The 15,392-nt window shown below is 43.0% G+C and overlaps 1 protein-coding gene across 1 annotated transcript in view; it reads left to right on the forward strand.

Moving 5' to 3' along the window:
* The first annotated feature begins 3,891 nt into the window (after positions 1-3,891).
* LANCL2 (LanC like glutathione S-transferase 2) overlaps positions 3,892-15,392 on the forward strand; it is a 49,917-nt gene continuing 38,416 nt past the window's right edge. Inside the window, exon 1 of the mRNA XM_077810974.1 lies at positions 3,892-4,110. Coding sequence (XP_077667100.1) covers positions 3,892-4,110 — 219 coding nt within the window. The remainder of the gene's footprint in view (positions 4,111-15,392) is intronic.

Here is a 15,392-nt window from a genome sequence, read left to right on the forward strand (position 1 = left end):
TTCAGAGTGGCAGCCGTGTCAGTCTGTATTTGCAAAAAGAAAAGGAGTACTTGTGGCACCTTAGAGATGAACAAATTTATTTGAGCATAAGCTTTCGTGAGCTACAGCTCACTTCATCGGATGCATTCAGTGGAAATGCATTCATTGAGTTATGTTAGGTAACTAATTTCTAAGCAAAATACAGTGGGGAGTTCTGTTTTTTTTTTAATGACATGAAACGACCCATTATCCCTATTTATTATTTGTTCTGAATTATATAAAACATAAAGACATCCCTGCCCTGAAGAGCTTACAATCTAAAAGACAGACACAGAAGAGACAAGATGCATGGAAAGCCCAGGAGTGTGATTTAAGTTGGGTGCTTGTTTTGGGAACAACTCCCTTCCCCTGTCCAATGAGGGAAAAAATGGGATACATATTGTCCCTGCCCCCTTTATCGGTAACTTCCATTAATGCTTCAGAAATTGTGTGCACTGGCATCAAAGGGAGAATATTCAAGTATGTGTTGTGTCCACTTTTCCTGTTAGTGTAAAAAGAAAAATTGTCAACTGAAGAATGTTTTAAAAGCCTTCAAAGTATATCCAGCTGTTTGGGTACAAAAGAAAGGAGGAAGGAGAGAGTTGCTATTTCCTCACAGACCCTGTCAACATTACATGAAAAATGCTGCAAGAAACCACTGGAATGCAAAGAAAACCTTCTGCTTGAAATATATGAGTCCATAATACCTTTTCAACAGTTGTCCCAAGTGTTTTACAAACATTGGTTATATCAGCTGATAGCAGAAAATAAATCTTTAGCTCAGCTGAGGCTGATCTGGTGCACTGTAGAATGATTTCTCCCCAGCGTGGACAGGAAGTCGCAAGCATGAAAGCTGTACAAATGTATGCCTCAGATTTAAGAATTACCCCCAATCCTATTTCCAACAAGAGTGGTGAGGATTATGGGAAAAGTGCTTCGGAAGTCCCAGAATGCACAGGTACAACAGCGATGGCAAGAGAAGGTGTGTGAGAAAAATCACTTTTTCTATGAAAAGAAGATTTGTATTTTAAAAAATGGTTTTCCACACTAGCGGGTGTTGAATAAATTTCCAAGGGCACTGTGCATGTGCAAAGATGTTTTAACTTACTGAAGATATTATGATAAGATTTGAAATAGTTTTAGACCTTTGTTATATAACACTTCTAAAATAAATGAGAAAACAGGCCTTTCTGTAAACAAGATTAGTTCTTTGGTCCAGATTTTGTTCTCTGAATATAGATAACCATATTCAATTATATAACTTACAGATTTTGATGGCTAATTTATTTTCCAGAGATCATATGTGGTAACAGATGATATTTTCTTATGACACACACAATACGTTTGGAATTCCACTTTGTCATAAATTCAACTTTTAAAAAATAAAGGGAAAAATGTTTTCTAAAATCTATTATTATACCACAAGATAATGGCTATGTGCACAAACATACCTATATATACATAGGTATGTGCATGTGTAACCTCTGCCTTCTTGGTGTGGTGCTCTGTTCCCCTCTAGTGGCACCTAGCTTAGCTAGAGATCAATGAATCTGCTACACCCTTAGCTACAGGGGTGCTGGAACAATTTGTATAGTGGGGGCACTGAGAGCCTGTATATGATGAAAACCACTTCAAGCCCAGGGGGTGCGACATCACCCCTAGTTCCAGCATCTATGCTTACCCTAAGAGCCAGCTAGTTTTTTAGCTCATGCAGTAGAGGCGCATACACTAAGCTTCAGAGGTCTAGATTCAGTCCTGCCCGCAGATGAACAGGGTCTATTGGTGTTACACATGCATGTGTACAAATACATACAAACTAGCACCCCTAGCCTGCATAGACTTACATTCATTCTTAATTTTATGCACTCTGAATATTCCCACTGAAGGCAGTAAATCTATGCAGGACTGGGGTCATGGACTAGAACCTTGATAAACTGCATACTTCATAATTACTACCAAAACTGTTGGTTTATCCACTTATTAGTAAATATTTAACAGGAGACTGCTGTAATGAGATCTAGATGTCCAGATTTTTACAAGATATTCTATAGTACCTTTACATAGAGCGTAGGCGCCGTAGGGCAAAGACTGTCTTTCTGTAATGTGTTTGTTCAGTGCCAACCAGAATGGGGCCCCTGATCCATGACTGGGATCCCTTGGGACTATCACAACATAAATAATATTTGTATATTTGCATAAATATATTCACACACAAGTAGAATCTTGCTGATCTGCATTATTTTATACAGTTAAGCTGACACACTGTCTCCAAGATATCTGTTTTCTATTTCCAATACTAAGCAACTGGGATTTGGCAGGCAGTCTCTTTTTCCACACAAAGCTTTAACACAGTTTGAATATAATAAATAAACAAACCAGAATATATTATCTGAAACCTGTTATGGGCTGCTGCTGATTGTCTATAAAAAAGAAACATATATGTGAAACTAAACAGTGAGCCAAGAGGAACATAAAATGGAGATTGGGGTAGGCAAAAATGCTCAGCTAAGACTATTAAATTAAGAAGCATACAATGAATTAGGAAAATGCCAGCACCACCATCTGTTCATACATGTGTGACTGTTTCACACATGTGTATATGTGTAGATGCTGTAGGTCCTTTTTTCCTTTTTGGTTTGGGTGTGTGACAGCCTGGTGAAAACTGGCAGCTCAACTGACCCTTAGAAATAGTTGAGTGTGCAGGCGGCCCTCCACCCTGATCTTGTCATGCAAAATGTATTCCTCCTTCATCCAAGGCAAGGGGGACACACATTTCACAGGAAGAATAAACTGCAAGGAGGAAATTAGAATCTGAAGGGGAAGAAGATTAAAGGCTGCTTTTCCTCATCCCCCTCTGTCCAGGAGTTCTTTGTCATATTTATAAAATTGATTCGATAAGTGTGGATTTGTGACTATGGATTGGAGAAAGGCTGCTGCTGTCATCAGTTTGGTGGATGGGCTATGAATGAAAGCTGAATATCAATGCATTGAGTAAAGGAAGGGTAGAGCCTTTACCATTTACGTACATGTTTATCAGGGTCAGGGATTAGTTCTATAGGGTGTTTCTCATTCTCTCCGAATGGTTGCAGCAAGCTGGAGGGTTCGGATGACACTGATGAAGGAACTGATCATTTACTGCCTATACTTTGGATTTTCTTTCCCCTCGGTGGTTCTGGTTATTATGTAAAATAATTTGGGAGAGGATTTCTCCCTATTGCAGAGAGACAGAGGCAGCAGGACGGAGCTCAGTTTTGCAGTCTTGGGTGGTGTTCGCAGCAACAGCCTGATTTATTTTTCGGAAGGGTTGGGGAGCAGAGGGGGAGAAGATGAAGAACTCCGATGGGTTTTTTGGACGTGCGAGCAAGGCTCGGTGGATTTAAAGTGGCTCTCTCGCAGAAGAGCTTTCCTGGCAACGATTGATGGGCGGGAGGCTTTTCTACTGTGCCTGCCCTTGCTTCCTCTCGATCGTGCCGTTTTGTGCAGAAAGGGGAGGAAACTGTGCCCATCATGTCTTAATGTTCCGCGGGGCGGGGCGCGCCTCTTCTCAGCCCTGTTCTGTGGCAGGCGGCAGCAGCGGCAGCCTGCTTCCTTATTTTTAAAGTTGGTATTTTCTGCCTCTCAGAGGTGGGGGGCACAGCTACCCTGATACCTTCCCGCTGTGCCAGCAGCCGCGTTAAGTGCTAGGCAAGTCGCCCCCACCCGCGCGTTATTATCAAGGCAAGGGCGCGTTTTCCCCGGCGCCAGTACCGGCTTTTGCCCCAGCCCTTGGCGCGGCGCTGGCGCTGCAGCAGGGAGCGCGTTGCTGCTCTCGGGGCGGGCGCGTGTCCCCAGCGGCTCGCCGTGCAGCAGGGGGCGGGCCGGGGGCAGGCTGCCATGGGAGAGAGCATGTCCAAGCGACTCAAGCTGCAGCTGGGGGGCGAGGCGGAGATGGAGGAGCGGGCGTTCAGCAACCCCTACCCGGACTACCAGCTCCACGGAGCCGCCGCCGCCGCCGCCTCGAGCCCGAGCGAGGCCGCGGAGACCCAGCGGGGCCCCGCGCCCCCCCCAGTCGGGGAAGAGCCTGAGTCCCTCCCCTTCGGCCCGGACGGGAAGGTGAGCGAGCGAGCGAGGGAGCGCGCCCGTGCGCTGGGCCCCGCGCGCTGGGCCCCGGGGGGCGCCTGCTTCCCTCCCTCCCAGCCACCCACCCAGCATTCGAGAACGCCCCGGCTGCCTTCCAGTGTTCTAGAACCCCGCCGGGCTCTGGAACGTTCAGCTGCCGCCCGCGCCTGGGGCCCGGCGGGGGGCGCTGCTGCTGGAGCTGCTCGTTGCCCCTGGTGGCCGGGCTGAGGGAGGGTGGGGCGGGGCAGCGCCTGGAAGGGGCCGCGCTGGCCGGGAGGGAAGGCGCGTGGCCACGTGGGGAGGAGGGGGGGGTTATTGACAAAGGTTCGTGTGGCTCCCACCAGCCACAGCGCTGGGCTTTCATCCGCCTGCCTTGCCAGGGCCTCCTCCCGCAGCGCTAGGGGCTCCCCTCCCTTTGGCTCCATTGCATGCCACTTCTGTGCCCCTCTGTACCCTGCACAACCCCACAGCCACCTGCCACCGTCGTCCAGCCCCGCGCTTACCTCCTCTACCCCATCATGCCTCCCTCCCGCCCTGCCACACTCACAGGGCACCGACTCCTCTCTCCGCCCCCACGCAGCACATTGCACCCGTCTGCTCCCTGCCCACTGGCATTGAGCTGTATTTCACAGCAGTGCCCGCAGCCCCCCATAGGTCCTCGCCCTTATACTCCCACCTTACCTGCATTAGCCATTTCCTACTAGGGTCGCCATTCACACATCCCCAGAATACCGGACGTTCCAATATTTCCAGAAATGGTGTGAGCCCATCCCGCTGGTGTGACCCTGCGCATATGTGCATGTGAGATCACACCGCACAGAGGATGCCATTTTTAAGAGAACGTTGCTCCGCTGCCCCCACCCCCACTGACAGACCTTGCGTGCGGCTCAGACTGGGGGTGGCGGGTGCATTTTTCAAAATGGTACCCTCTCCCTGTCCTGGCTGGATAAAACCACATTCGCTTTTGTCTCAGTACCAGCCGGCGCACAAACCACCCAAAAGGAAGACTTTCAGGTTTCAAACTGGATGAATGACCTGCTTGTTTCTGACCACATGCCTTACACAGCGCTTCGCCCGCCCTCACAGCCCGTTCAGGCTATGTCAATGCTTATAGTGGCATGTAGTGTGCATGTACTGCACCCCATCTAGCATAGCTATACATAGCAGTGTAGACAGTGAAGCACTGCTTAGGAGAGTAAAGATACATCAGAGCCTTAGGGTATATCCTACACTGCCCTCTACACAGCCAAGCAGTGTCTGCCCCATCTACACTGCTATTTTCAGCAGTGTAGTGTCCTGCTGCCTCCCCCACTGCTGGATGCTTTCCGTGCCACAGGGAGCTGCCAGTTCTTTTCTCCACCGCACTGCCAGAGCCTTTCCCCATTTCCTCCACCATGCCGGAGCCTTTCTGTGCCGTGTGTAGCTACACACCACAGTGTGGATGCAGTCTGCTTTTCACTGGCATTTCATGTACCCTATATCCCACCTCTAGTGTGGACAAAGCCTTGGATTCTAGTTTAAACCCACAAAAATAAGAATACTCAGTTCTTGTCTTCACTGAAGAAAAAAAGGTGTACTCTTAACTCAAGGTAGGAACATACTTTTATTTGCAGTGAAGGCAAGGCCTCAGAGTAAGACTGAAAACACTAGCCTTATCTGCAACCCTCAATGTATGTACAGTAGAAGCTGTTTTATCTAGCACTTCACCATCTGGAAAGCTTTATAAACCGGCATTTCTGATCTTCATTGAAATTCCAGTTTATAGTCCAGTTGGTGTGGGGCCATTGGGGGGTTAGGGCGCAGGAGGGGGTGCGGAGCGCGGGCTCTGGGAACGAGTTTGGGTGCGGGAGGGGACTTAGGGTAGAGGTTGGGGTGTGGGAGGTAGTGCGGGGTGCAAGATATGGCGAGCGCTCACCTCGGGCAGCTCTCCGCAAGCAGCGACCTGTCCTGGCTTCTCCGAGGTGGAGGTGCAGCAGGCAGCTCTGTGCGCTGTCCCCGCCCCGAGCGCTAGCTCCACAGCTCCCATTGGCTGGGAAACGCAGCCAATGGGAGCTGTGGGGGCAGCACGTGCGGGTGGAGGCAGCGTGCAGAGCTGCCTGCCGTGACTCTGCCTAGGAGTAACCAGGACAGGTCTCCGAGTGCGAGGAGCCGCCCGAGGTGAACACCCCGCAGATTGAGCACCCGGCATCGCCTCCCATGCCCCAATCCACTGCCCTGAGCCCCCTCCCTGAGCCCAAGCCCCGCACCCTTCCTGCACTCAAACTACTTCTCTTGGTTAACCAGCATTTTGCACTTACCAGCACCCCCCATTTCCCCAACATGCTGGATAAAACAGCTTTTACTGTATATGTTACAGCTCAGAAATTATCAAAATTTCATTAATAAAGTTATGCAGAGAATGGAAGAGAGAGAGAGCCTCTGTTGGGTCACTTCCCTTTCAAATGCCCAGTTTTCCCCACAGTATATTCTCAGGGCTTGTTTACATAGTGACTTACTATGCGGCAAGCCACAGTATGACTCTACAGCTCGCTCGCTTGCCGTGCAGTAACGTCCTCTATGAGCATTGCTATGGTGCAGTGGGACTTTCACTGTGCTGTGGCAGTGTCCCTGGTTTGCCGCACATTGACAGTGTAGCCAAGCCTTTAGTCTATGCTATTTTTAGAAAAGATGGATTTCTCTGTCTTTGATGGAGTTCGCACTCACTCTTTAGATATTGCTGAGCCATTCCTTCCCCCTTTTAATCTATGGATACTTCCATGTACACATGAAGGACAATTTCTTTTTGTAATTTTTAATTGATTCTATGAGTCTCTTGCCTTGTGATTACATCAAATGATGCACATTTGCCAAAATATTTAATCAGAAGAAGATCTCTAGGTACTGATATGGCCACCGTCACATTAGTATCTGAGCACCTCACAGTCTACTATGTATAAATCCCTCCAGCACCCCAGTGAGATAGGGAAGTACTAGTCTCATTTTTACAGAAGAAACAGAAAAGCTGAATGACTGTCCAGGATCACACACGAAGTCTGTAGTGGGCAAAGAATTGAGCTTTTGAGGGAGTCCCAGGCTCCCACTCTAATCACTGAATACTTTCTTCTCAATACCACTGGACGGTTCTACCTCTGCTCTTACTGCGAATTACTGAATTTTAAAACTGGTAACAGCTCATGTAGGATGTAAGAGTAACAGCTTGCCGTTTTGAGAATCATGCAAGACCTGCGTGGGTGAGTAAAGGATAACATGGTGACTTACTCTGAATTTCTGTGATATTCAGTAATCATCTTGACACTTTAATGTAGCTTTATTTTAAATATAGGATAGTGGTAGTGCTCCTATGGCTAGGATTCCTTCTTTAACCAAAAAAGAAACCTTTGGCATCAGAACACCTGCCAAAACAATCAAATGCTAATTGGCATCTGTGTTGGGCATCTTGTCAGCAATGAGAATGGACTCACAGATTGGAGTACTTTCTTGTCTATAGTAATAGTCCCTTCAGGTTGGGATTAAGACACAATGAAGACCTACTGAGAGGAAGTTTGCACTGTGGCTGCACATGCAGAATTTGTAGATAAATAGAACTCTCGATTCTTTAGTGTGTCATCTTTTTTTCAGTCACTAGCACCAAAGTCAATTAGGTCCCGATTCTGCAAATTGCTCCTATATCACTGCATCCACAGTACCACTGTAGGGCTATGTGCATAGAGTGATTTGCAGGATCAGTGCCTTAACTTTAATGGCCAAATTCTGATCCTTCTCTGAGTCTCTACTGTGAGTGGAATTTGTGTGTGTATATTCAAAGGCATAATTTCTTCTTTGAAAAGAGAAGGAAAATGTGTCTTGGGGATGTAATGTTATTGAGATTAGAATTAAAACTGGATGTCCCCAGAGACTTCTGTAAATATAAATCAAAAATCTTCATAAAACCAAGGTTATAAATTCTAATTTATGAATTTTGCAAGTAGGACCACACACTAAATATGTTCAATATGGGGGAGGAGGAATTGGTTTATCTAAATATCTTTATTGCATTAGGGAAAACTTTCCAAGTGTTTCTGTGTTAAGTAGATCATCTGCAGGACAGGAGATCCATCTTTTCACACCAGCCCTACTTTAGATTCTACACGTTCTGTCCAGGTTTTAGAGAAAATGTGCATTCATACCTGCTTATTCAGTTGAACAAGCTGAGAGCATCACAAAAGTGAGAACGTGACTTGGAAAATGTGATGAAGGAAGATTTTTGCTTCTGTTTTGTTTTAAAATAATTACATTTATAAAAAGAAAAGGAGTACTTCTGGCACCTTAGAGACTAACAAATTTATTTAAGCGTAAGCTACAGCTCACTTCATCGGATCACTAAATTTGTTAGTCTCTAAGGTGCCACAAGTACTCCTTTTCTTTTTGCGAATACAGACTAACATGGCTGCTACTCTGAAACCTACATTTATAAAACGCATGTGGGAAGAAAATATTAACTGTATCATAGAACATTTCAAATTCTGATTCATTTGAGAATTTTATGAATCCTTAACTCAGTGAAATTCTCCCACTGCAGTTTCATGCTTCAGGAATTTCTAGCTCTAGATTTACACTAGGAATTTGTTTCATTTTGCCAGTCTCGCTATAATGGAGCATGCTAAATTGCAGTGCCTGTGTATTTTTATCTGTCACACATGGCATTCACTGTAAATTAGCGAGGCAGTTGGTAGCTAAGTGTGCAGCTTAATTTGTAAGTATTTTGAGTCACCTGTGTACCTTATTATTTACTACAAAGCAGGTGTTCCATTTTTAAAGAATTAAAAGTCGAAAACTGTCTTATTTTCCTCCTTTGGAAAAAGACGGAGTCAGATTTGTAGTCCCATTAAATGGATTTAAGCTGCTTTAAAGTCAATGGAGTTACTTTGCTCCTCCCCCCCCCCCGACTGTTTCTGTTTTTCATTCGTAAATTGGTCTTGTCAGAAGATTATGTGAGTATACTTTTCCTCATGAGATTTTGCTGTGTGTGTGTGTGTGTTTTAGGTTTTGGGGATGGAGGAAATCAATCTCTGACTTTATTGGGCCCTCCTGGAATATCATTTGGCCTCAGCATTATATCTGGGATCTCACGTCATTATTTTTGAGCGTGGAGGTAGTGATATAGGAATCTAGCCTGTAACATAGACAGACCCCACTTTGAAGACTGTGGGTCTTTACAGAGGTTTAGGGGTGTGCTTATATAGAGTGACTTGCAGGATTATAGTAAAAATCAAAGGCTTGTAAAAAAATTTAAAAAAACAAGGCTTGTAAAAATCAAAATATATGAAGAAAACCTCAGTGTTTTGCATGATCCCCATCTGTACAACACAAGTGGAATGGTGAGTAAGAACTATGTGACTCACATAATGACAGCTGCAAATATATGGGGTACTTCAGTTGCCATAGAAGTCACTGTATTATCAAGCAATCCATTTGACTTCATAAATTGTCAAGTTAGCCATATAAAACTCATCCACTTTGGAGAAGGGCCAGCTCTTCAAATGGTCATGTTAAATGTGAGACAGTTAGGGCTAACTTCTGCATAAAAACTTTGTTTTATAAATCTATACATTGGAATTCTGAATTTGGGATGTGAAAACAAAGCTATTTCAAATTATATGGTTAACTTAATCACTTAAACAGCTAACCTTTTCAGATGTCATAGATTTATGCATCCGATGAAGTGAGCTGTAGCTCACGAAAGCTTATGCTCAAATAAATTTGTTAGTCTCTAAGGTGCCACAAGTACTTCTTTTCTTTTTATAGATTTATAGGTCAGTCATTTACATAGCTGAAGTGTTCTTTTTACATTGGAAGTGATTTGGATTTAAACTATATGTAAAAGTTTTAGAAAAGTGATGATAAACTTAATCTATGCTTGTATGGATTGTGGGGTGGGGAGTTAAGGTAGGGGTGTGTGTGTGAGATATATATATTAGGGCTGTCGAGCAATTAATAAAATTAATCGCACTGTTAAACGAATAGAATACCATTTGATTAAAATGTTTTGGATATTGTGTACATTTTCAAGTATATTGATTTCAGTTACAACACAGAATACAAAGTGTACAGTGCTCACTTTATAGTTATTTTTATTACAAATATTTGCACTGTAAAAAACAAAAGAAATAGTATATTTCAATTCACCTAATACAAGTACTATAGTGCAATCTCTTTATAATGCAAGTTGAACTTACAAATGTAAATTTATGTACAAAAAATAACTGCATTCAAAAATAAAACAATGTAAAACTTTAGAACCTACAGGTCCACTCAGTCCTACTTCAGCCAATCGCTCAGACCAACAAGTTTGGTTACAATTTGCAGGAGATAATGCTGCCTGTGTCTTGTTTACAGTGTCACCTGAAAGTGAGAACAGGCTTTTTCAGGGCACTGTTGTAGCCGGCATCGCAAGATATTTATATGCCAAATATGCTAAAGATTCATATGTCCCTTCATGCTTTAACCACCATTCCAGAAGACATGCGTCCATGCTGATGATGGGTTTTGCTCTATAACAGTCCAAAGCAGAGCGCATGTTCATTTTCATCATCTGAGTCAGATGCCACCAGCAGAAGGCTGATTTTCTTTTTCGGTGGTTCGGGTTCTGTAGTTTCTGAATCGGAGTGTTGCTCTTTTAAGACTTCTAAAAGCATTCTCCACACTTCTTCCCTCTCAGATTTTGGACAGCACTTCAGATTCTTAAACCTTGGGTCGAGTGCTGTACCTATCCTTAGAAATCTCACATCGGTACCTACTTTGCATTTTGTCAAATCTGCTCTGAAAGTATTCTTAAAATAAGCATGTGCTGGTCATCATCCGAGACTGCCATAACATGAAATATATGGCAGAATGCAGGTAAAACAGAACAGGAGACATACAATTCTCCCCCAAGGAGTTCAGTCACAAATTTAATTAACACATTATTTTTTTTAACGAGAATCATCAGCATGGAAGCATGTCCTTTGGAATGTGGCTGAAGCATGAAGGGGCATATGAATGTTTAGCATATCTGGCATGTAAATACCTTGCAATGCTGGATACAAAAGTGCCATGTGAACGCCTGTTCTCACTTTCAGGTGATGTTGTAAATAAGAAGCAGTCAGCAGTATCTCCTGTAAATGTAAACAAACTGAAAAGTGCCAGTCTAGACAGCGCTTTACGGCTCTCGGCGAGAAAGCTATCACCCCTCATTCGGGGTGGTTATTTTTTATCACCGGGAGAGTTCTCCCCCAGCAATGAAGCGTGACTAACTGCCCACGTCACAGCACTGCTTCGTTTGTTTAGTAAACCAGTTAGTTTTTAACTAACAGGTCGTCAAATCACTGCCATGTAATTATTGGAGACAAAATAATTATTGTTAATTAGAAACCTGTTAGTTTTAAATGCAAAACTTGTTTTGATAAATTGTTTTTCTTGTGTACCCAGCACATGTATTTTTGTAGTAGTTTTATTTAATTAATACAAAAAAAAATTAAATGCTGGGTTTTGTGCTTGTTTAATTGAATTTGAATTTCCATCCAAACAGAGCCTGGCCCAAACAAAAATAAAATTAATCTTCTAGTAAATAAGAAATACATCATTCACAATTTTCTAATAAAAATGTACTAAGAATTTTAAGGCAGATTAAGCCATGTAATTGCTTGAACAAATAGAGATAGATATAGTGTATATCCTCCTGGTTAGCAAATAAAAGTACCAAATTTAGTCTGTAATGACTATATTTGGTTGCAAACCAACATGCTTGAATGGCTACCAACAAATAAGAATCAACCTTTCTTTAACTGAAAGGTACATATGCAAAACTAGATTAAAACTGATTATTGTAAATCAAGATTTCCTATTTGCTGACTTAAATCCATCCACCCTGAATAGGACTGGCTTAACATTCAAAGGAATTTACAGCTATTATTTCAACTATCAAAAGATCCAAAAATATTGGAAGTGGAAACCTGTTGGAAGTTATAAGGGGCACAGGGGAAGTGAATCAAAGGGCTACAGAGTCCAAACAAAGGGTCTTCTCTAATTCATAGCAAAATGCATCTGCTACTCCTGCTGGAATTCTGTGCCACTGTGCAATGTACAATTTGCACAGAATCAATGTTCCCTGCAGAATTTTATTTTTTTCTTGCAGAATTTGTGACTTTCCCCCAGCACTCCTGCCTGCTGTCAGCCGTGGGCAGCTGGGTCTCACACTGACAGCAGGAGTCCTGGCCGCCAGGGCTATCAGGAGGAGCGTGACTATATTGTGGTGTTCTGACAAATAAAATATGCAGAATTTTGCAGAATTTTAAAATGTGCTCAGAATTCTTAATTTTTTGGTGCAGAATTCCCTCACGAATAATCAGCCTGCAATATTTCAGAGACAAGGTGGGCAGGGTAATACATTTTATTGGACCAACTTCTTTTGGTGAGAGAGGAAAGCTTTCAGGCTTACACAGGGCTCTTCTTCAGTTCTGGGAAATGTCTAATAACCTGGGACCAACGTGCAATATTCCATTCATTTAATTTTCATTCATTTCACTTAACTGTCTCTTTAGCAACAAAAGTGTTAGAAATTAAACTTGAAGGTTCCACATTTTTTTTTAGCTATAAATGTATATATATATTTAGATTCACCTATTAACAGTTTTGTCTATATGTTAGTGATAGAAGAAGCACATTAAGACCTTGCCTCCATTTGCAGCAGTGTGTAGGGTAAACGTAGCTACATGCCACAGTGAAAGACTGGCAAAGAGAGGAAGTGGGGAAAGGCTACAGCAGCTCCCCACTGCCTGAGTCTTTCCCCACTTCTGGAACCTTTCCCTGCTATCTCCCTTCTGACTGAGCCTTTCTCTGTGACAGGGAAAAGCTCTGGCAGCTCTCCCTCTCAAAGCCTTTCACTGCAGTGTGGAACAGCTGCCGCATTGGGGAGGTAGTGGGACGCTACACAGCAAAAAATAGCAGTGTAGACTTGGCAGGAAGGCACTGCATGGGTGTGTAGGGAGCCACGTAGGGCTCATACATTGAGATTCAGATGTGTAGGGCACTCTATTCTGCGTGTCTAAGATGTGCCTCACTCTCTCCACTGCTGTTTATACCCATACTAGCAGGGCATGCGCTGTCTGTACTCTGCATGCCACCAGACTTGTAGATCTACCCTATGGACAGGGTTCCAGTGCTCAGTGGTGTCAATTCTTGTGCTCCGCTTCATCCTGCAATAAAATCTTTTTTTTAACTTCAGGTCATCACCATGTCTCCGTCCCCTCATGATTCCGTGATGAAGTTTAAATAATATTGTGACAGTGCTGAACAAAAGTTATGACAAGTGACCAGTGAGCATACGCGGTAGCTGCTTTTTAAAATCCACTCAATAACTAAGGGTTGGTTTAGCTGATCTGTGTCATTAGATTTAAAAATATCGTAATAAAATGTTGCATGTGTCCTCACAACCCATATACAAGACACTGTACTTAATTAGGATGACTTTTAAGTAGGACATTAATGATACTTAACTGCAAAGATTGCTGCTTAATGGGGATGCAAAGTTTTAATGGGGACATCTTCATGTGATTTTTAGGGGCGTTTAGTTCCTTGGCTGTGTCTCTGTATAATGCTAGTTCTATTTGTTCCTTTAAATGGTTTTTCAGTCCTTCCTTGACATGCAAAAAGTCTGTGAAGTGCATCACCATCATTGCCTGGCTGTTTACTCCTTCAGTGTCCGCTATGTTGGGCATCTCACAGCTCTGCTTTTCGGGCAGCAGGCTCTGTCTTTTCCTAGGGCTCAATCCTACTCTCATTGAATCTAAATGGAATCTTACCACTGACTTCACTGGAGGCAGGCTCAGGCCTCTAGTGTACATGTGTGCATCTTCCTAAATGTATGGGATGGTCCAGTGGTTTGATGGGATTGTAATAATATTGCTTAATCAGGACAAAAGGCCATTTCCTGGGCTGGCCTGGTTAAACATTTCTGTGATACTGCATTCAAGCCCAGTGCTGCTTAATATAGTCAAGCAATGCAGAACATGCATTTGGTCCCTGTGGCTCTTCCAGATAATGTTAACTAAAAACAAAAAAATGTGACTAGAAAGCCCACTCAGGCTTAGAAAAACAACAGTTGTGTTCTTTTCTTCCTTGTCCATCATCACAAGTTAAGGCTTCCAATTCAGGAAAACATGTATGCATGTGTTTCCGTCTATCCTTATTCAGGAAAATACTTAAGCATATGGTTTGTCTCCTTTTTGGGACTTACACATGTGCTTAAAGACTGGCCCGTGTACCTGTCGTGAATGAAACCCTAAATTTTGATTTCAGAATGTTTACTGGTAGTAATTGTTAAAGACAGAGCATGGCTTGATTTCTACGTGCTCTTCATCAGATCCCAGTTTGAATTTAGAGCTGATAGAAAAATCTTGTTCTGACTGGTTGGTTAAACAAACTCAATTATGTGAATTATTGGTGGTGAAAATAAATGGACTTCCAAGATGCAAGATATTTTGGGCTGTAAGAGAACTTTTTGGCTGTATGCATACTGTTTATGTTCACAGTGTGTATGTTTATGTTCACAGTGTTTGAGAAGAATTAGAGTGTAACCTCCAGTTATCTCAACCTCTGTTTTTAAAAACTTGAGGTTATGTCACCCAGAATCTAGTCATTACATTTATAATTCCCTCCATTATCTGTAAGCTTGAGTAATTGTATTTGGATAATCTCGGTTTTATTGTAATAATACATGCCAACAAAAATATACTATGAGGCAAGTGGCCGTTTTGGATACCCAAGTACCTTAGATTTATTCTTCATACTCCAGTACTTCCTTTAGAAGTTGTTGGTGTTTTATACAGTTCTGAAAATATTGAGAATTTAAGTGAATAGTGACTTCTAGGTGCCCAACTTAAGGCGCATTAGAGGCCTGATTTACAGAAATTGCTGAGCACTCACTCTCTGAAAATCAGGTCCTTTTAAGGCATCTTGTGTTAGACATCCAAAGTAACTAAAAAAACAACAAGGAGTCCGGTGACAGCTTAAAGATTAACAGATTATTTGAGCAGCAGCTTTCTTGGGTAAAACCCCCACTTCTTCAGATGCATGGAGTGAAAATTACAGATGCAAACATAAATATACTGACACATGAAGAGAAGGGAGTTACCTCACAAGTGGAGAACCAGTGTTGACGGGGCCCTTTTTTTCTCCCCAAAGATAAGATTTATGAATGTAAGAACTTGTTCTAAAAATAGCATGTGGAGTTGTTTTTCTTATAGCTGTTGATGTTTACA

Source organism: Eretmochelys imbricata, chromosome 2, assembly GCF_965152235.1.
Source record: "Eretmochelys imbricata isolate rEreImb1 chromosome 2, rEreImb1.hap1, whole genome shotgun sequence".
NCBI lineage: Eukaryota > Metazoa > Chordata > Testudines > Cheloniidae > Eretmochelys > Eretmochelys imbricata.